Source organism: Rhinoraja longicauda, chromosome 37, assembly GCF_053455715.1.
Source record: "Rhinoraja longicauda isolate Sanriku21f chromosome 37, sRhiLon1.1, whole genome shotgun sequence".
NCBI classification, from domain to species: Eukaryota; Metazoa; Chordata; class Chondrichthyes; order Rajiformes; family Arhynchobatidae; genus Rhinoraja; species Rhinoraja longicauda.
This window is the reverse complement of record NC_135989.1, coordinates 12453868-12476873: the sequence shown is the minus strand read 5'-3', so window position 1 is coordinate 12476873 and position 23006 is coordinate 12453868. Positions and strand designations below refer to the sequence as shown.

General features: G+C 47.6%; 1 protein-coding gene across 3 annotated transcripts in view; it reads left to right on the top strand.

Annotated features, from left to right (window-relative positions):
- The first annotated feature begins 4898 nt into the window (after nucleotides 1-4898).
- Nucleotides 4899-23006, top strand: part of LOC144610610 (ras GTPase-activating protein nGAP-like) — a 60636-nt gene continuing 42528 nt past the window's right edge. Inside the window, exons 1-3 of one of the 3 annotated variants that reach the window (XM_078429435.1) lie at nucleotides 4899-5044; nucleotides 13491-13630; nucleotides 15097-15169. In XM_078429435.1, coding sequence (XP_078285561.1) covers nucleotides 4993-5044; nucleotides 13491-13630; nucleotides 15097-15169 — 265 coding nt within the window. In that variant the 5' untranslated portion in view covers nucleotides 4899-4992. Of the gene's footprint in view, nucleotides 5045-8888; nucleotides 8960-13490; nucleotides 13631-15096; nucleotides 15170-20389; nucleotides 20539-23006 lie in introns of those variants that run through there. The other 2 variants (XM_078429436.1, XM_078429437.1) reach the window with 2 other exon arrangements.

Genomic DNA, 23006 nt, shown 5'->3' with positions numbered 1-23006 from the left:
GGTCGAGAGGGATTTGGGCCAAACACGGGTAGGTGGGACTAATGTAGATGTAGCATCTTGGTTGACAAGGACAAGTTGGGCCGAAGGGCTTGTTTCCATCCTGTATGACTCTCTGGTCTACGTGGAATGTTTAAAAAATATATAGTATTAGCAATTATGCAAAGAAAAATAGATTTAAACTAATTTAAAACATTCTCAGACTGTGTTTGTGAGCAAGGCAAATATTGGACAGCAATGTAAATATAATATCTCTTGGCTAACTTAAGCCCCTGTCCCACTTAGGCGATCTTTTAGGCGACTACAGGTGACTAGGCTGTCGCCACACGGTTGCCGGGGTGTCGCCTGTACGGTCGTGAGTCGTCTCCAAAGAGTCGTAGCGTTTTTTCTGGTCGCTGCTGGATTTTGAGATGTTTAAAAATTTTCGCCGACTGTTGGTTTAACGCCAATGGTCGTAGCTTGACGTCTCCTGACGTGGGTGCGGTCGTAGGTTGTCGCCAGGTGACGTAGGTTGTCACCGGTGCTGAATTCGGTGAATTCCATTGGCGACTACCTACGTCAACCTACGTCAACCGGTGACAGGTACCGGCATCAAAACTGGAGGAGGAAATGACGTGAATTGTCCTCAGTTGTCTTCAGTTGTCTTCAGTTGTTGCCGACAGGGTTGTAGCTTGTCGTAGCTTGTCGCGGGTGGACATAGGTTGACTTCAGTTGTCGTGGGTTGTCACCTGCGTGGTCGTAGGTTGTCGTAGGTGCGGTCGTAGGTGGACGTCCTAAGTCGCGACGATTGTGTCGCCGGTTGTCGGTAGCTTGCCGTAGCTTGACATCGACCAGGTGGTAGGTTGTTGTAGCTTGTCGTAGACATTGCCGTAAGGGGGTCCAGTTGCCGTTTTTTTCGGCGACCTGCTACGACTTTGACAGTCGCCGGCAGTCGCCTTAAAAAAACGCCTAAGTGGGACAGGCCCTTCAGAGACTCTTTATCTTCCTTGTCTTCTTGCCAATATGGAATGAAGAAATGGCAACATTGCCACTTCATTCTCCAGATAGATCTGCTACAAAATAAACAAAACGTTTAGCAACAAAGGCAGGGAATGGTAAGAATTATTGTATTCAAAGGAAATGGGAAATCATTCAATCTATTATTTCAACATCACTGAATATCGGAAATTTGATTGTCAAGGCCGATAAATTGGATGATGCAAGCCACAATCAAATTGTGTTCTTATAAGTTTTTTTTGTGTTAGTAATAAACAGTGACTTCTGGAAATAGACACAAAATTGACATAAAACAAAGTCAGATATAGTCCTTAGGGCTAACGGAATCAAGGGATATGGGGAGAAAGCAGGAACGGGGTACTGATTTTGGATGATCAGCCATGATCATATTGAATGGCGGAGCTGGCTCGAAGGGCCAAATGGCCTACTCCTGCACCTATGTTTCTAAAATGCTGGAGTAACTCAGCGGAACGCTGTTCTGCATTCTATGTTCACCCATAATACTTCAGATAGATGGCATGAAAGTGTAGAAACAAAGAACTGCAGACGCTGGTTTACACAAAAGGACACAGTGCTGGAGTAACTCAGCAGATCAGGCAGCATGTCTGGAGAACATGGATTGCTGACGTATCGGGTCGGGACCCTTCTTCAGACTCTGGAACTTTTATAAACAAATTATTCAAACGATTAAATTCACAGCTTGATTTTCATTGTTAAAAACATTGTAATAATATTGAATTATCATGAAATTAGTGCCTATAATGTCATAACTCTTAATATGTCTATATAAGAATTGAAAATGATAAAATATATGCATACATTAGCTCAACTAAATTGAGAGTAATTGCTCAGCGGGGATCTGCATGGACAACGTAATTGTCAATAATTGCTGCTATTAATTTTGAAAGAAGGGATTTTCTTATTCAAATGCCTTGAATGGGGTTGCCATATGAGCATTCAACAGATGAAGCCAATTAAAGGGACTGATTGTAGTTATATCAAATATACTTTGTAATTATTTCCTCAGCTTCATGACTAAATGCAAAATAAAGCTGTCACAATCAACTGAATTTGGAATACAGGGGCAAAGACCCATAGTATTGTCCAGCCTGCCTCAGACATTCATACGTTCATGTTGTAGGGGCAGAATAAGGCCATTCGGACCATCAAGTCTACTCCGCCATTCAATCAAGGCTGATCTATCTCTCCCTCTTAACCCCATTCTCCTGCCTTCTCCCCGTAACCCCTCACACCCGTACTAATCTAGAATCAGTCAATTTCCGCCTAATAAATATCCAGTTACTTGGCCTCCACAGCCACCTGTGGCAATGAATTCCACAGATTCACCAACCTCTGACTAAAGAAATTCCTCCTCATCTCCTTCCTAAAAGAACGTCCTTTAATTTTAATGCTAGGGCATGCACGTCATTCACTGGAGATTCTAAACCTGATCTAGAGAATCCCCAGGTGTGCATCTTAGTTAGTAAGGTGAGTAACAAAAAATGCAAGGGTGGCAAGTGGCTTAGCTAGAACTGCTAACTCATGACTCCAGTGACACGAGTTTAATCCTGACGTCGGGTGCTGTCTGTGTGGAGTTTGTATGTTCTTAGATTTTTTTACTCTACCGCTGCGCCACCGTGCCACCGTGCCACCGTGTACTGACACGGCGGCCAACAACACAAGTGGTAGAAGGGGAAATGCGGGCCAACTTGGAAGTAATGTCACAAATGCAAGACCCTGAACTATTTTCCTTTCCAGTTCATAAGGAATAGTAGAACTAGGCTATTCGGCCCATCAAGTCTACTTTGCCATTTAATCATGGCTGATCTATCTCTCCCTCATAACCCCATTCTCCTGCCTTCTCCCCCTAACCTCTTACACCCGTACTAATCAGTTCAGGAGGAGGAGGCATGGGAGCAGCTACAGAAACACTGATAAAGAGATGAGGCTTGTTCACAGTCACACAAAGTAAGGGCGGCACGGTGGCGCAGTGGTAGAGTTACTGCCTTACAGCGCCAAAGACCTGGGTTCAAGCCTAATGAACTTCCCTGTATGGAGTTTGTACGTTCTCCCTGTGACCATGCGGGACTTTTCAGGGTGCTCCGGTTTCCCTCCACACTCCAAAAACGTACAGGTTTGCAGGATAATTGGCTTCGGTAAGTTGTAAAATTGTCCCGTGTGGGTAGGATAGTGCTAGTGTACTGATGATCGCTGGTCGGCACGTGGACTCTGTGGGCTGGCGGGCCTGTATCTGTGCTGTGTCTCTAGAGTCCAACTGCAGTTGGGTCAGGTATTCTGAGGAGAGATCTTAGTCACAGCATTGAACCCAGGCTGAAAGGAAATGGGACATGAGATAGAATGGAGGAAGCCAAACATCCAAAGACGTGCGGCTTTGTAGGTTAACTGGGCTCTGTAAATCGCCCCTAGTATGCAGGAAGCGAGATAACATAGAACTAGTGTGAATGGGTGATCGACGGTCAGTATGGGCTCAGTGGGCCGAAGGGCCTGATTCAATGCTGTACCTTTCAATCATTCAAATATATACCTGCAGATTTTGGAAATCTGAAATTAAAACAGAAAATGATTTTGCATTTGAAATGGAAATGGAAGGAATAGAGGTAACGATCTGAAGAAGGGTCTCGACCCAAAACGTCACCCATTCCTTCTCTCCAGCATGTTGCTTCTATCTAAAGATCCAACCAGGCAGGGCAACAAGGAATAATTTTATTTCTAAGAAGCTTGCGGGTAAATAGGAAGAGTCAAAATGAATGCCCGTGACGCAATACCACGCGGACACTGTCGCCAGGCAAATGCCAGCTGAGAACGAAGAATCCGAAGAATGGAAAGAAGTACAAAGCAGAGCTTGTTGTGCTGTGTGGCAGCCCTTGACAACCGTGCAGACCAAGCGAGTGGAATTGTGAGCGGCGCAGAGAACGAGAGAGAGAGAGAGAGAGAGGAGGAGAGGGATAGATAGATAGATAGAGAGATAGATAGATAGATAGATAGATAGAGAGAGAGGGAGAGAGGGATAGATAGATAGATAGAGAGATAGATAAATAGATAGATAGATAGAGAGATAGATAGAGAGAGAGGGAGAGAGGGATAGATAGAGAGGGAGAGAGGGATAGATAGATATATAGATAGATAGATAGATAGATAGAGAGATAGATAGATAGATAGATAGATAGAGAGAGAGGGAGAGAGGGATAGATAGAGATGGAGAGAGGGATAGATAGATAGATAGATAAATAGATAGATAGATAGATAGAGAGAGAGGGAGAGAGGGATAGATAGAGAGGGAGAGAGGGATAGATAGATAGATAGATAGATAGATAGATAGATAGATAGATAGATAGATAGATAGATAGATAGATAGATAGATAGATAGATAGATAGATAGATAGATAGATAGAGAGAGAGGGAGAGAGGGATAGATAGAGAGGGAGAGAGGGATAGATAGATAGATAGATAGATAGATAGATAGATAGATAGAGAGATAGATAGATAGATGGGGAGAGAGGGAGAGAGGGATAGATAGATAGAGAGAGGGGGAGAGAGGGAGGGGGGAGAGAGGGAGAGAGGGATAGATAGAGAGGGGAAGAGAGGGATCGATAGATAGATAGATAGATAGATAGATAGATAGATAGATAGATAGATAGATAGATAGATAGATAGATAGATAGATAGATAGATAGATAGATGGGGAGAGAGGGAGAGAGGGATAGATAGAGAGAGAGAGAGAGAGAGAGAGAGAGAGAGAGAGAGAGAGAGAGAGAGAGAGAGAGAGAGAGAGAGAGAGAGAGAGAGAGAGAGAGAGAGAGAGAGAGAGAGAGAGAGAGAGAGAGAGAGAGAGAGGGGGAGGGAGAGTGAGAGAGAGGGGGAGAGAGAGAGATAGAGAGGGGGGAGAGAGAGAGAGAGAGCACAGCTGCTCTTGGAGAGCCTGTGAATTACTGAAATGGGCAGCAATGAAAGCAGAAGTGAAAGGCTTTGTGTGTAGATATGACGTTAGCAGATCAAGGAGAACGCTTCGCCAGTCAAAATACCTTGCAAGGTTTGTGCTGCAGTTTAGTTTAGAGATGCAGCGTGGAAACAGGCCTTTCGGACCTCCGTGTCCGCGCCGACCAGCGATCCCCACGTATTAGATCTGTTAAAAGGATTGAGCACTGCTGCAAGTAGGGATGTCATTGTTCCGTTGTCGGTCGACATGACAATGAAAAGCTCTTGAGCCTCAGCATATTCTTTATCAACCACTCTCTCGACAAGCACAACCAGTTGAGAAATGTTACTCGCAAACCCATAACCAAGACCATAAGAAAGCAGGAGCAAGAGAAGGCTATTCAGCCCCTCTTGCCTGCTGGGCCATTCAATAAGATCAAAGGCCTAGCGGTAGAGTTGCTGCATCACAGTGCCAGGGACCCGGGTTCAATCCTGACTACGGGTGCTGCCTGTACGGAGTTTGTACGTTCTCCCCGTGACCGCGTGGGTTTTCTCCGGGTGCTCCGGTTTCCTCCCACACTGTAAAGGCGTACAGGTTTGCAGGTTAATTGGCTTCGGTAAGATTGTAAATTGTCCCGAATGTGTGCAGGATAGTTTTAATGTGCGGGGATCGCTGGTAGGTGCGGGCTTGGTGGGCCGAAGGGCTTGTTTCCGTGCTGTATCTCAGAGATGTGTGGGGCGTCCATCACTGTGCCCGATGGAAACCAGCACCACCGCGTCGCTAATGTTTTCAACGATTTTAATTATTTAATCTCTAAATGAAACTAAACTAAATGAAACTAAGACGAATCTGACCTTATCCGTGTCCACTTATCTGCCCTTTTTCCATAAGCCTTGATTTCCTTACTGTTTGTAAATCTACTGCATTGTTAAATAAACCTTTTAGAACGGAGATGAGGAAAAACTTTTTCAGTCAGAGAGTTGTGAATCTGTGGAATTCTCTGCCTCAGAAGGCAGTGGAGGCCAATTCTCTGAATGCATTCAAGAGAGAGCTGGATAGAGCTCGTAAGGATAGCGGAGTCAGGGGAAGGCAGGAACGGGGTACTGATTGAGAATGATCAGCCATGATCACATTGAATGGCAGTGCAGGCTCGAAGGGCCGAATGGCCTCCTCCTGCACCTATTGTCTATTGTCTATTGTCTAAACCCAAGAATTCTGCCTCTGTCTCTTTGTTGCAAGTAGTTCCAAAGGCTTACAACCCTTCAACAGGTGACTTCTTCCTCATCTCATCCATCTCATACATGGATGTCCATTGTATTCTGTGACCATGCCCTCTAATTGTGGATTCTCCCATGAAAAGGAGCATCCTTCCAGTATTTGCCCTGTCTCACACCAAAGAATCTAATATGCTTCCAAAAGATTGACTCTCGTTCTTCTCAGATGAGTTCCAACTGAACTAACCTTCCTTCAAAGGACAATCCCTCCACACCTGGGAATATCTCAGTGAACCTTGGCTGAACTTCCTCCAATGAAATAATGTCTTCCCTTGGAAAAACACAAAATGTTGGAGGAACTCAGCTGGGTCAGGCAGCATCTGCAGAAGGAATAGATAGGTGACATTCCAGAGTGAGACCCTTCTTCAGACATTGTACTGTTCAGGAGGAGGTGCTGGAAAAGAGAAGTGGGGGGGGGGGGGAGGGGGGAGGATACAGATTGGCAAGGTGGATACAGGTGAGGGAGGTGGGGTTGAGAGATGGGTGGAGTAAGTGACAAAGGCTAGGGCATCAGATGAGGAGAGGAGTGAAATGTAAAGCCATTGGGAGGGAGAATGGTGGAAGGGAACAAGGGGTGGGGAAGGAAGGTGAAATAAATGGGAGATGAGAGGTTTGGAATGGGAAGGTGGAAGGGAACAAGGGGTGGGGAAGGAAGGTGAAATAAATGGGAGATGAGAGGTTTGGAATGGGAAGGTGTGTGTACGAAGGAGGGGAAAATTCAATGTTTATACCATGGGTTTCTAAGTCATAGGAGAGGAATCAGGCCATTCAATCCATCAAGTCCACTCCGCCATTCGATCATGGTTGATCTCTCTCCCTCTCAACCCCATTCTCCTGCCTTCTCCCCATAACCCTTCACACCCGTACTAATCACAAATCTGTCAGTCTCTGCATTAAAAATTCCTAATGACTTGGCCTCCACAGCTGTCTGTGGTAATGAATTCCACAGATTTACCACCCTCTGACTAAAGCAAATCCTCCTCAACTCTTTTCTAAAGGTATGTCCTATTATTCTGAGGGGGGGCCTCATTGAAACTTACCCAATGGTGAAAAGCTTGGATGGAGTGGATGGGGAGAAGATGTTTCCACATGTGGGAAAGTGTAAGACCGGAGCTCCAGAGACCTTGGTTCGATCCTGACTACGGGTCCTGTCAGTACGGAGTTTGTACGTTCTCCCCGTGACATGCGTGGGCTTTCTCCGGGTGCTTCCGTTTCCCCCACACTTTAAAGGCGTACAGGTTTGTACGTTAATTGGCTTTGGTAAGATTGTAAAATTGTTCCTAATGTGTAGGATAGTGTCAGTATACGGGATCGACACAAGATGCTGGAGTAATTCAGCGGGTCAGGCAACATCTCTGGAGAGAAGGGATAGGTTCTGACTGAAGAAGAGTCTCGACCCGAAACGTTACCCATTCCTTCTCTCTAGAGATGCTGCCTGACCCGCTGAGTTACTCCAGCATCTTGTGTCTACCTTCGATTTAAACCAGCATCTGCTGTTTTCTTTCCTACGCATCTTAGTGTACGGGGTGATCGCTGGTGGGCTGAAGGGCCTGTTTCCACGCTGTATTTGTATCTCTAAACACCTCAACCAACTCTAAGGATAGAATCGAAGGTATTTATTCACAAAATGCTGGAGTAAATCAGCAGGTCAGGCAGCATCTCGGGAGAGAAGGAATGGGTCGAGACCCTTCATCAGACTTAAGAAGTGTCTCGACCCGAAACGTCACCCATTCCTTCTCTCCCGAGATGCTGCCTGACCTGCTGAGTTACTCCAGCATTTTGTGAATAAATACCTTCGATTTGTACCAGCATCTGCAGTTATTTTCTTATTCTAAGGATAGAATGTTCTCCCAGCGAAGAAGCCTGATGCACAAGGCCTCAAAACCGTGCCTCTGTCTTGAAAGAGTTTTGTGCCTTTGTCTTGGGAGTAGGTGGAGGGCGGATGTGACATTTAGGTTTAAAAGATAACAGTCTTTTTAATCCTCTTCTCGTCTGACTTTGTGGTTTACACTTGACATCAGGACGTTGTGTGTGATTGGTGTCCTTCCTGGCAAAGTACCCTCCTCTTCTTCCTCTGTGACAGATGTACTATAGTAACACCTATATTTTTAAAAAAACAACCCACACGCACGCACAGGCACGGGCTGAGAAATCAAGCGATCGTAACGCGGCAGTGTTTTCAGTTGTCGAGTGTCAAGTATCCTTTGAGCAGAAGATACCGAGACCTCTCTCCTTGCCCAGTGCCCAGTGATGGACGAAGAGGAAGTTTCACCCGCCCCTGTTGCAGACCAGACTGACAAGCAGCCAGCGGAGAGCCAGTCACTACTGAAGACCTACAAGTGGTTCACAGGCTCCAAACAGAATGCCAAGAGGTGCAAGGAGGAGGTGGAGCAGGCGGCTGTAGAGGGGGAGGGGGCAGATGAAGGGGGCCTGATGGAGGATGCTCAAGGTGCAGAGGCTCCACTGCAGGAGGGTGAGGAGGAGATGTCCTCTGGCCCTGAGGGTACCGGGAGTTCCCAGCAGGAGCAACCATCCAAGGATGAAGCCCACGGCAGGAAGGACCAGCTCTCCAAGAAGTCCAGCCAGCAGCGCGTTGCGCCCGAGCCGACCAAGTCGGTGAGCGGTCCGAAGCGGAATCTGCGGAAGGTGAAGTCAGACTCGGCTGAAAGGATCCGGAGTTTCCTGACCTCGGTGTCCAATCGCCTGTCCAGGAAGCGTTCTCTCCAGGAACCCATGCAGGAGCCAGCTCACCAAGGTACGTTCTTGGAAGCGTTGTGTCGCTGCTGGAAGAATTTTGATTTGGGAATTCTGTGGCAGATGGACTCAAAGTTCTTGGCAGGAGGAAACTATTTTCTTGGCGTGGGTTGGGGGGGGGGGGGGGGGGGGCGGGGGGGAGGGGGGGAGGGGCATCTTCTCCATTGGCATATCTTTGGTTGAGGTTCTGTGAGCATCTACGCTGAAGTCACAGTGGCTAATGAACAGAATAGACAGCAAATTGGAGGAACACCACCTCATAATTTGCTTGGGCAGCTTACACCCCAGCGGTATGAATATTGACTTCTCTAACTTCATGTAACCCTTGCTTTCCCTCTCTCTCCATCCCTCCCCATCCTAGTTCTCCAACCAGCCTGACTGTCCTCCTCATTAGATTTTACATTGTATGCCTCGTTGTCTGTCACCTTTCCCTTGAACTTCGTCCCCTTTGATCTCTCGTTTTCACACCCTGCCCTTCCATATCTCTCGTTTCTCTCTCCCCTGACTCTCCGTCTGAAGAAGGGTCTCGATCCGAAATGTCACCCATTCCTTCTCTCCAGAGATGCTGCCTGGCCCGCTGAGTTACTCCAGTATTTTGTGTCTACCTTCGGTATCAACCTGCAGTTCCTTCCTACACATACAGCCAATATATTCTGTACACTTGTACAATATAGATAATTTCTCACCTGGATCAGACACCTGATGCAAAATAGAAACTTCAGGAAATCAGGGAGACCAAATACATGCTTAAAATCTGATAAGGACAAGATGTGAAAGTCTGGCTCGAAGGGCCGAATGGCCTCCTCCTGCACCTATTGTCTATTGTCTATTCTCTGAATGCATTCAAGAGAGAGTTAGATAGAGCTCTTAAGGATAGCAGAGTCAGGGGGTATGGGGAGAAGGCAGGAACGGGGTACTGATTGAGAATGATCAGCCATGATCACATTGAATGGCGGTGCTGGCTCGAAGGGCCGAATGGCCTCCTCCTGCACCTATTGTCTATTGTCTAAAGTCATATTCAGAAAGTGCCTTTAATTCATTTGTTTTTCCTCTGACACACAGCTTCACAATGATCATTTGAGGTGTAGTCACTGTTGCAATATAAGAAGCAAAGCTGTCAATATGTTCACAGTTACCTCCCACAGACAGCACCAGAAACATGACCAGATCATCTGTTTGCCTCCAGTGATGTGTGGGAAGGAACTGCAGATGCCGGTTTACACCGAAGGTAGACACAAAATGCTGGAGTAACTCAGCGGGACAGGCAGCATCTCTGGAAGAAAGGAATGGGTGACGTTTCGGGTCAAGACCCTTCTTCAGACTGAGAATCAGGGGAGAGGGAAATGAGAGGTATAGAAGGTACATGGAACAAATGAATGCAAGATATGCAAAAAGGAACGATGATTGAGGAAGGGGTGGAGCCCACAATGGTCCATTGTTGGCTGTGGGGCGTTATACAGACGGTGATACTCAACTGGACCGACAATTTGTGTAGGAAAATAACTGCAGATGCTGGTACAAATCGAAGGCATCACAAAATGCTGAGTAAAAAGGTCTCGACCCGAAACGTCACCCGTTCCTTCTCTCCAGAGATGCTGCCTGACCCGCTGAGTTACTCCAGCATTTTGTGTTGCCTCAACAGGACGACAGTGAAACTAGTTCGACGACTATGGTGGGGGAGGGACAGAGAGAGAGGGGATGCATATTGGACCATTGAATCATTGAACCGTTGAATTATTGGACTGTGCACTTCACATGGAGACTGCCGACATTCTTGGTCTCTCACCACGCAGTTTGTTGAGGTTGGGAACCCACGCTTAACGGTTTAGAATGTGGAACAGGAAGTGAGATATCCATTGTGCACCTTCAGTCTTCTTCCTGTCTGTACCACACTGAGTGGCAGGAAATCGGAGTGTTGCCAGAATTGAGAACATGCAATGAACCAGTCGCATAGGCCATAGCAGCATCATCCCCAACTGTCAATAGACAATAGACAATAGACAATAGGTGCAGGAGTAGGCCATTCAGCCCTTCGAGCCAGCACCGCCATTCAATGCGATCATGGCTGATCACTCTCAATCAGTACCCCGTTCCTGCCTTCTCCCCATACCCCCTCACTCCGCTATCCTTAAGAGCTCTATCCAGCTCTCTCTTGAAAGCATCCAACGAATTGGCCTCCACTGCCTTCTGAGGCAGAGAATTCCACACCTTCACCACTCTCTGACTGAAAAAGTTCTTCCTCATCTCCGTTCTAAATGGCCTACCCCTTATTCTTAAACTGTGGCCCCTTGTTCTGGACTCCCCCAACATTGGGAACATGTTTCCTGCCTCTAATGTGTCCAATCCCCTAATTATCTTATATGTTTCAATAAGATCCCCCCTCATCCTTCTAAATTCCAGTGTATACAAGCCTAATTGCTCCAGCCTTTCAACATACGACAGTCCCGCCATTCCAGGAATTAACCTAGTGAACCTACGCTGCACGGCCTCAATAGCAAGAATATCCTTCCTCAAATTTGGAGACCAAAACTGCACACAGTACTCCAGGTGCGGTCTCACCAGGGCCCGGTACAACTGTAGAAGGACCTCTTTGCTCCTATACTCAACTCCTCTTGTTATGAAGGCCAACATTCCATTGGCTTTCTTCACTGCCTGTTGTACCTGCATGCTTCCTTTCAGTGACTGATGCACTAGGACACCCAGATCTCGTTGAACATCCCCTCTTCCTAACTTGACACCATTCAGATAATAATCTGCCTTTCTATTCTTACTTCCAAAGTGAATAACCTCACACTTATCTACATTAAACTGCATCTGCCATGTATCCGCCCACTCACACAACCTGTCCAAGTCACCCTGCAGCCTTATTGCATCTTCCTCACAATTCAACAAAGGTCTTAAACAAACCTTTGATTTCAATCAAAGATAGACACCAAAAGCCGGAGTAACTCAGCGGGTCAGACGGCATCCCCAGAGAAAAGGAATGGGTGACGTTTTGGGTCGAGACCCTTCTTCAGATTTTCTGTCTCCATTGTCAGAGTCAATCTCAAAGGGTCCCGACCCAAAATATGGCTCATTCATATCCTCCGGAGACAAGGAATGGGTGATGTTTTGGGTTAAGACCCTTCTTCCGACCCGGTCTGAAGAAAGATCTCGCCCGGTACGTCACCCATTCCCCTCTCTCCAGAGGTACTGTCTGTCCCGCTGAGTTACTCTTGCATTCTGTGTCTATCTTTGGTGTAAATGGGCATCTGCAGTTCCTGACTACACATATTCTCCGGAGATGCTGCCCGACTTGCTTAGTTATTCCCCCATTTTGAGTTCCACTCAAGATTCCTAGTGTCACCTTGTTTTCGATCCCTGTTTTTGTCCCTTCCTGCCCCCCCCTCTCCCTCTGGAATTATCTCCAACTTCATGAGATCCCTGTGTTTCCTACACGGGCCTTTTGCTCATCCTCAACCTTGGTCATTGGTGGCCATGCCTTCAGAAGCCAATCTCTAGAACAGGGGTTCCCAATCTTTTTCACCCGTTTACCCCTGGCAACGTTTCGAAAGTAAATTTACCCCCACCCTGTTTTGTTCAATAATCTGAGTTTACACTTCTGCCATAACAAAGCAACCGACAATGGGGAAATTTTAAAATACTGTTTTTAACATTATTATTTTAAGTTCAAATAACAATAATAATAGCACATAACAATGGTATTTCATTTATTTATGAACAACTAATGATGAACAGATCGATTTATTCACAAAATGCTGGAGTAACTCAGCGGGTCAGGCAGCATCTCGGGAGAGAAGGAATGGGTGACGTTTCGGGTCGAGACCCTTCTTCAGACTGAACAGATACCGGTATACCAGAACCAAACACTGTCAGTCAATGAGAACACATCAAACAACATTTCTACCTCTAAACTAAAAATATATATTTTGAATTATAATTGAAAAAAAATGTACAAATCTAGAATCAACAAATTTACCCCAGGTTGGGAACCCTTACTCCAGAATTTCTTTGCTAACCTGCTTAACAAATTGGAGGAACAGCACCTCATATTTCGCTTGGGCAGCTTGCAGCCCAGCGGTATGAACATCGACTTCTCCAACTTTAGATAGTTCCTCTGTCCCTCTCTTCCCCTCCCCCTTCCCCGTTCTCCCTCTATCTTCCTGTCTCCACCTATATCCTTCCTTTGTCCCGCCCCCCCTGACATCAGTCTGAAGAAGGGTCTCGACCCGAAACGTCGCCCATTCCTTCTCTCCTGAGATGCTGCCTGAGCTGCTGAGTTACTCTAGCATTTTGTGAATAAATAAGTATAAGAAAATAACTGCAGATGCTGGTACAAATCGAAGGTATTTATTCACAAAATGCTGGAGTAACTCAGCGGGTCAGGCAGCATCTCAGGAGAGAAGGAATGGGCGACATTTCGGGTCAAGACCCTTCTTCAGACTCATAAAGTTATCAGACAGATAAAGCTTCGTTGCTGTATCTCTAAACTAAGCTGAGATCCTGAAGGTTCTTCCCATTTGTTTCCACAGATGAAGTTGACACAGGGGTGGAGGGCTCCACTCAATCTCCTCCCATATCATTGGTGCCTTCGGCTAGAGTGCCAGTCTGGGACGTCAACAACTGCACGCTGGTCGATGGCCAACTCCTGCTGATGTCCCGGGACGATGAGGTAACAGGACACCGATCATCTTACTGTTCCTTCATAAGTTCTAGGAGCAGAATTAGGCTATTCGGCCCATCAAGTCTACTCTGCCATTCAATCATGGCGGATCTATCTTCCAAACTCAAACCCCATTTACCTGCCTTCTCCCCATAACCCCTGACATCCTTGCGCGTGAGCAAGACACCATCTGTGTGGAGTTTGCACGTTCTTCCTGTGACTGTGTGGGTTTTCTCCGGGTGCTCTGGTTTCCTCCCACATCCCAAAGACGTGCGGATTTGTGTAAATTGTCCCGGGTGTGTAGGGAACCAAGTGGGATAACATAGAACTCGTGTGAACGGGGGACCGATTGGCGACGTGGACTTGGTGGGTTGAAGGTTCTGTTTCCATGCTGTATCGCTAAACTAAACTGAACCATATCCAAATCAACCGTGTGATATATCAACTGTGAACTGACTTAGTCTTTTCCTAAGAGACACAGCTTGGAAACAAACCCTTTGGCCCACCGAGCCCGCGCCAACCAGCGACCACCCCGTACACTAGTATTATCCTACACACTAGGGACAATTTACAATTTTACAGAAACCAATTAACCTACAAACTTGTACGTCTTTGGATTGTGTGAGAAATCCACGGGGTCACAGGGAGAAAGTACAATCTCCACACAGACAGCACCCGTGGTGAGGATCGAACTCGGTTCTCTGGCGCTGTAAGGCAGCAACTCTACCACTGTGCAACTCTTTTAGTATTTTGTCCGGGAGGGGAGGGGAGGGAGGGGCTGAATGGCCCCTATTTGTTTTCTTGGCTCCTTTGTGTCCCGAAGGAATAGCAAAACACAGACTGCTGGAAGATTTCAGCGGGTCAGTCAGCATCTGTGGAGAGAATGGACAGATAACGTTTTTGGTGGAGAGCCTTCTTCAGACATTCTAATAGGTGGGAGGAAGCTGGAAAGGAGAGGTGGGGGTGGAACATGAGGTAAACAGTGGTGAGTGGGAGTTTGATTGGCAAATGGGTAGAGTAAGTGACAATGGGCCAGAGATGGAGGAAACAAATGGGCGTCAGAAAATGAGAGAACTGTAATGTTGGAGCGAGATATTGGTTGAAGGAGATGGGGTCGGGTAGGAGGAGGGAGGAAAGAGGGGAGGTAAAAGGGTGGCGCAGCGGTAGAGTTGCTGCCTTACAGCGCCAGAGACCCGGGTTCCATCCTGACCACGGGTGCTGTTAGTACGGAGTTTGTACGTTCTCCCCGTGACCTGCGTGGGTTTTCTCCGGGTGCTCCGGTTTCCTCCCACACTCCAAAGACGTACAGGTTTGTAGGTTAAATGGCTTAAATTGTAAGTTGTCCCTAGTGTGTGTAGGATGGAAGTAGTGAACGGGGGATCGCTGGTCTGCATGGACGATGGGCTCTAGGGCCTGTTTCCAGGCTGTATCTCTAAAGCCTAAAGTAAAATTTTCTGGTCTGTTTCTGGTTACAGAGTGGCTACAGGACTCGGCTCCGGACTGGCAGCTCAATGTCGGAGATGAGCTTCACCCCCTCACACCCCTGGGGTAAGTGGCATTGCCCACCTTTCCTCCTCCTCCTTGAAGCACCACCCCTCAGCCCAACGCCTCCTTCACCCCCAACCCACCCCCCACCCCTCACCCCAACCTACTCCCCACCCCAAACCCACCCCCACCCAAACCCACCACCCACCCAAACCCACCCGCACCCAAACCCACCCCAAACCCACCCCCACCCCAAACCCACCCTCCACCCCAAACCAACCCCTCACCCCAAACCCACCCCTCACCCCAAACCCACCCCCCGCCCAAACCCACCCCCCATCCCAAACCCACCCCAAACCCACCCCACCCCCCACTCCAAACCCACCCCCCACCCCAAACCCACCCCCCACCCCAAACCCACCCCCCACCCCAAACCCACCCCCCACCCCAAACCCACCCCCCACCCCAAACCCACCCCCCACCCCAAACCTACCCCCCACCCCAAACCCAACCCCCACCCCAAACCCACCCCCCACCCCAAACCCACCCCCCACCCCAAACCTACCCCCCACCCCAAACCCACCCCCCACCCCAAACCCACCCCCCACCCCAAACCTACCCCCCACCCCAAACCTAACCCCCACCCCAAACCTAACCCCCACCCCAAACCCACCCCCACCCCCCACCCCAAACCCACCCCTCAGCCCAAACCCACCCCCACCCCAAACCTAACCCCCACCCCAAACCCACCCCTCACCCCAACCAACCCCTCACTCACCCCAACCCACCCCTTACAATTATACCAAGCCAATTAACCTACAAACGTGCACGTCTTTGGAGTGTGGGAGGAAACCGGAGCACCTGGAGAAAACTTACCCGGTCACAGGGAGAACATGCAAACTCCACACAGACAGCACCCGTAATCAGGGTCCGTAATCACATAGTCAGTGTCCATAGTCAGGATCCTCTGTCACAGACAGCACCCGTAGTCAGGATTGAACCCGGGTCTCTGGCACTGGAAGGCAGCAACTCTACTGTAGCCAACAATTCAAAAGTAGCTCACTAGCTGGAAGACCTTAAGACTCCCTGAAGTTGTGAGCGCCTTCCTACAAACCAGAAGGTAGCACCGAATAAAAGGAGGAGGCTGACAGGACCGTAAAGTACCCACCATGATGTGCAGCAACTGGACTTGCAGTTTGTAGTTTGTCCAGCAGGTGGTTTCCATGAGACATGGAACCAATGGGCTCCCATCGTCTTGGTCTCTTACTGAAAGGAAACAGGTCTCATTTGGGGAAGAGCATGGTGGCACGGTGGCGCATAGGGTGGAACAGTGGTGCAGTGGTTGAGTTACTGCCTTACAGAGCCAGAGACCCGTGTTCGATCCTGACTGTGGGTGCTGTCTGTACGGAGTTTGTACGTTCTCCCCATGACCTGCGTGGGTTTTTTTTTCGAGATCTCCGGTTTCCAACCACGCTCCAAAGACTAACAGGTTTGTAGGTTATTTGGCTTGGTACGAATGTAAATTGCCCCTTGTGCGTGTGGGGTAGTGTTAGTGTGCGGGGATCGCTGGTCGGTGCGGACTAGGTGGGCCGAAGGGCCTGTTTTCGCGCTGTATCTCTAAACTAAACTAAACCAAACTGATGAAGGTTGTCAGAGTTATAAAGGCATGAGATGTATCCACTAAGGTGCAAGACCATGTCAAGGGGACTTGTGAACTTATGAGTAGTGAATGGCGCAGTACAGACACAAACGTTTCCTTTTGCATCTTGGTGATTGTGTTTTGAAACTGCAACACTGAGGCGGGTTCGCGAGGGTGAGTAATTTCTGTCAGTGGGTAACAGCAGACTGCTAGTGTCCCTGCTGTTGCAATCCAACAGCGCGTCGTGGGAAATGATCCTTGCTGCACCTTGCCAAAAGCGTTGGTCTCTGTCTGGTTTCGTGCCGATGCGGTTTATTGCCTTTATTTCTAAACGGCTCCATCGGTGAGATTAGTAAAGGTAGTGGTGGTGAGCAGGAACTCATTACAGCTTTTCAGAACGTAGAAGAAAACATGCAAGTAGTGGCAGGAAGCAGTTTATGCTGTTCTTTTTCTACTTTTTAAAGAAAATCAACGGATGTGGTTTGGCTTTGGCAAGGCCAGCATTTATTGAGCAATCCCAGTTGTCCTTGAGATAATGGTGGCGAGATGCCTTCATAGAAACATAGAAACATAGAAAATAGGTGCGGGAGTAGGCCATTCTGTCCTTCGAGCCTGCACCGCCATTCAATATGATCATGGCTGATCATCCAACTCAGTATCCCGTACCTGCCTTCTCTCCATACCCCCTGATCCCTTTAGCCACAAGGGCCACATCTAACTCCCTCTTAAATATAGCCAATGAACTGGCCTGTACTACCTTCTGTGGCAGAGAATTCCACAGATTCACCACTCTCTGTGTGAAAAAAAACTTTCTCATCTCGGTCCTAAAAGACTTCACCCTTATCCTTAAACTGTGACCCCTTGTTCTGGACTTCCCCAACATCGGGAACAATCTTCCTGCATCTAGCCTGTCCAACCCCTTAAGAATTTTGTAAGTTTCTATAAGATCCCTCCTCAATCTTCTAAATTCCAGCGAGTACAAGCCGAGTCTATCCAGTCTTTCTTCATATGAAAGTCCTTCTTAAACTGCTGCAGTCCTTCTGGTGAAGGCACCCACACATTGCTGTTGGGTGGCACGGTGGCACAGCGGTAGAGTTGCTGCCTTACAGCGCCGGAGAGCTGGGCTCGATCCTGACTACGGGTACGGAGTTTGTACGTTCTCCCCGTGACCTGCGTGGGTTTTCTCCGGGATCTCCGGTTTCCTCCCACGCTCCAAAGACGTACAGGGCTGTAGGTCAATTAGCTTGGTATAAAAAATGTAAATTGTCCCTAGTGTGTAGGATATGTGTGTAGGACAGCGTTCGTGTGCGGGGATCGATGGTCGGCATGGATCAGTGGGCCAAAGGGCCTGTTTTCACGTTTCCATCTCTAAACTCAAGGAACTAAATGACATGTGATATTGTTGACTTGATAATTTTTCACTTACCAGGAATATTGAGGAATGTGGGATAAAGATGGGTGGGTGGAGACAAAACGTTGGAGTAACTCAGCGGGACAGGCAGCATCTCTGGAGAGAAGGAATGGGTGACGTGTCAGTTCTTGCTATTGAGGGCGTGCAGCGTAGGTTTACTAGGTTAATTCCCGGAATGGCGGGACTGTCATATGTTGAAAGACTGGAGCGACTAGGCTTGTATACACTGGAATTTAGAAGGATGAGAGGGGATCTTATCGAAACGTATAAGATTATTAAGGGGTTGGACACATTAGAGGCAGGAAACATGTTCCCAATGTTGGGGGGAGTCCAGAACCAGGGGCCACAGTTTAAGAATAAGGGGTAGGCCATTTAGAACAGAGATGAGGAAAAACTTTTTCAGTCAGAGAGTTGTGAATCTGTGGAATTCTCTGCCTCAGAGGGCAGTGGAGGCCAACTCTCTGAATACATTCAAGAGAGAGCTAGATAGAGCTCTTAAGGATAGCGGAGTCAGGGGGGTTATGGGGAGAAAGCAGGAACGGGGTACTGATTGAGAATGATCAGCCATGATCACATTGAATGGCGGTGCTGGCTCGAAGGGTCGAATGGCCTCCTCCTGCACCTATTGTCTATTGTCTATTGTCTATTGTCCAGACCCTTCTTCAGACTCCATTCTCCAGTTTAAACCAGCAACTGCACAAAGATGGGAGGGTCATAGTGGGACAGCATGGAAGGGCCGAAGGGCCTGTTTCTACCTGTAAACTGCAGTGGTTCTCACGACTCTTGTGAGTGCTCTCTGCAAATGCGAAGTAGCAAAGAAAATAAAGAACACAAGGCACGGGGGAACCAAGATGGCATTTAAAATTACAAACACTTTTGAGAAAAAGACAATTAACCACTGACAGGATGGTTGACAACAGAACAAGGAATTAGGAAGGCATGAGATTTTTTTAATTGAACATGTTTTTGATCTAATTGATTGAAATCTACAGCATGGCACCTCGGTGCACCAAGTCCATGCCAACCATTGATCCTTTTACACTAGTTCAATATTATCCCACTTTCCCGTCCACTCCCAACACACTAGGGACCGTGTACAGAGGCCAATTAGCCGGTCAACAAACAAACCTGCACATCGTTGGGATGTGGGTGGAAATTGGAGCATCGCAGGCGGGGGAAGCCCAAACAGTCACGGGGAGAACGCGCAAGCCTCACGCAGTCGCCGCCCGAGGTCAGGATCGAACCCGGCTCCCCAGCTCCGTGAGGCAGCAACTCTACCAGGTGCACTAACCTGGTTGGTGGAATCCAGAATGTATCACCCTTAAGGGGCAGTGGATGTAGATTCACATTTCAGAAGGGATTTGGGGAAAGACCTTTATAAGTTCATAAGTGACATGAGCAGAATTAGGCCATTCGGCCCATCAAGTCCACTCCGCCATTCAATCATGGCTGCTCTATCTCTCCCTCTTAACCCCATTCCCCTGCCTTCTCCCCATAACCCCTGACACCCGTACTAATCAAGAAGACTTTGGGGGTGGGAGGGGGGAAACCAATCACTGGAGCAAAGACAATAGACAATAGACAATAGACAATAGACAATAGGTGCAGGAGGAGGCCATTCGGCCCTTCGAGCCAGCACCGCCATTCAATGTGATCATGGCTGATCATTCTCAATCAGTACCCCGTTCCTGCTTTCTCCCCATACCCCCTGACTCTGCTATCCTTAAGAGCTCTATCTAGCTCTCTCTTGAATGCATTCAGAGAATTGGCCTCCACTGCCCTCTGAGGCAGAGAATTCCACAGATTCACAACTCTCTGACTAAAAAAGTTTTTCCTCATCTCTGTTCTAAATGGCCTACCCCTTATTCTTAAAACTGTGGCCCCTGGTTCTGGAACCAGACCTCCTGTGATATTCTCATTGGGGTGTTGGGAACGGACTTGCAAGACCTGGTGTGAATCTCAGAAGCAAACCCTAATCTCTTCAAGAATCGAGGGAAATTCTGCTGCCTGCGATATGCACTTCTGCTGACAGGAAGCAATGCTGATCGTCAAAAAAAAAAAGACGAAGTTTGAGGCAGAATATTTCCTCTGAATCAAACCATGGAGGTCACCTGACCGGAGGGGTTGGGTGTTGGTGCAGGAACCCAAATTGTCACCCCGCACTCTGGTGTGTGTGAGGCAGCGTAGAGCCGGAGCTGTCCCTGGTGTGTGGGGGAAGTGACAGCCCCTTGCAGAGTGAGGAAGGCCACGGCGTGGGAAGGGCACCCAAAGTGACACCACCTCTACTCTCAGAGGCAGCAGGAGACCAAGGGAGCTGTGCGTCCTCCAAGTGAGGTGGTGAAATGGGTGTGAAGAGCTGGTTAGTGTGTGGGGCACGACAAGGTAAGAGACCAGCCTGCGTTCCTATTACCTCCAAAACATGCACTGCTATAAACTAGTGCTGAGGTATCACAAAATGTTGGAGTAACTCAGCGGGTCAGGCAGCATCTCAGGAGAGAAGGAATAGGTGACGAGATTTCGGGTTTCGGGTCGAGATCCTTCTTCAGACTCAGACATACAGACTGTATCTGAGATGCTTATCTGATATGTATGTGTAGGAAGGAACTGCAGATGCTGTTTTTTAACTGACTATAGACACAAAAAGCTGGCGTAACTCAGCGGGATATGCAGCATCTCTGGAGGGAAGGGATGGGTGACGTTCTTCGGACTGAACAAGGGTCTCGACCCGAAACGTCACCCATTCCTTCTCTCCAGAGATGCTGCCTGACCCGCTGAGTTACTCCAGCATTTTGTGTCTATCTTTCATTTAAACCAGCATCTACAGTTTTTCTTCCTACACATCTCCAGAGATGCTTCCTGTCCCGCTGAGTTATTCCAGTTTTTTGTGTCTATCCAATACGTATCTTAAGTGCTTATGTACAGTGATACTTATAGAGTTATAGAGTCATACAGCGTAGAAACAGGCCCTACGGCCCAACTTGCACACACCGGCCAATATGTCCCAGGTACACTAGTCCCATCTGCCCGCATTTAGCTCATATCCCTCCAAATCAGTCCTATCCATGTAACTATTTCTTAATTGTTTGGATAGTCCCAGCCTCAACTACCTCCTCTGGCAGCTTGTTCCATCTCTTAACTCCATTGGGGAGAACAGTGGGGCATCATTTTAACATCTGCTCTCTCAGGTAGGGGTTAGATGAATGGAACTTTGAAGACGAATAGGGAATTTAGTCCCGCTGCTGTGGTCAATATTTAGCTCACAACGGCCAATGTAAAATGTAATCATTGAGGCACAAAGAACTGCAGCTGCTGGGGTCTTGCATAGAGCACAAAGTGCTGGAGTAACTCAGCAGGTTCGGCAGCGACTCTGGAGGACATGGACAGGTGACGTTTCAGGTTGGGACCCTTCTTTACACCGAGTGAGATGTAATCATTAATGGTTGGCTGTCCGTGATAGCTTGCTGTGCGTATGTATATTGGGAGCTGAGTCGGAAATTGCCGGAGGGATTGTATGTTGCTAGCTGTGGGAGTGTGTGTTAGGACGTCTTGAGGTTGTGAAACACTTTCAGTTCCTTTTTAATCTAGCTTTGCCAGGTTTGTCTCCAGATCTTAAGGTTGGAAGCTCATCTGTCCCTCTTAGATGGAGCATCTTTCCAGTCATGAGAGAAGTTAGAAACATAGAAACATAGAAAATAGGTGCAGGAGGAGGCCATTCAGCCCTTTGAGGCAGCACCGCCATTCAATATGATCATGGCTGATCATCCAAAATCAGTACCCCGTTCCTGCTTTCTCCCCATATCCCTTGATTCTGTTAGCCCTAAGGGCTATATCTAACTCTCTCTTGAATACATGCCTCCATTGCCTTCTGGCAGAGAATTCCAGATTCACAACTCTGGATGAAAATGTTTTTCCTAAATGGCCTACCCCTTATTCTTTATTTGTGACCCCTGGTTCTGGACTCCCCCAACATGGGGAATATTTTTCCTGCATCTAGCCTGTCCAATCCCTTAAGATCATTGACAAGGCTTTGGAGAAATGACAAATGAGTCATTGGACATTATTTTTCTTCCAGAAACCTTCTCCAGTGGACTGTTGAGCAACTGGAAGCCACATTATCTCAATCATCTCGGTTTTGTAATAATGCCCAGAAGCCAATGCACTACTGAGTTCAGAGCTTTACTTTTGTGGAAGTTAGTATAACAGGCAGTTATACTGAAAGAGTGACTGAGAAATGCCAACGAATATGATTGTAAATGTAGACAATGTTGTTATTTGGAAACTGGTAGATGACGTTCATGTACATGGGCTGGATTTCAATAGTGTAAAGTCATGATCATAATCATACTTTATTAGCCAAGTATGTTGTGCAACATCCCTCCTAAAGTGAAGTGGACATCACCCTATAAGAAGGGTCTTGAACTGAAACGTCACCCATTCCTTCTCCCCAGAGATGCTGCCTGTCCCGCTGAGTTACTCCAGCATTTTGTGTCACCCTATAAGTTACAGGCCGAGGCAAAGGGATCTCAGTTTGGATGAATGGCAAACAGAGATTTGATGCACTTCTAACTGAAGGCAGTGTTGTTCCACTGATTTATATTTATAATTTATTTTATGCTGCATCTGGGCATTTTGGAGATACAGCATGGAAACAGGCCCTTTGGCCCACCCAGTCCATGCCGACCATCAATTTACCTGTTCACACTAGTTCTATGTTATCCCACTTTTGCATCCACTCCCTACATACTAGGAAAATAACTGCAGATGCTGGTTTAAATTGAAGGTAGACACAAAATGCTGGAGTAACTCAGCGGGTCAGGCAGCATCTCTGGAGAGAAGGAATGGGTGACGTT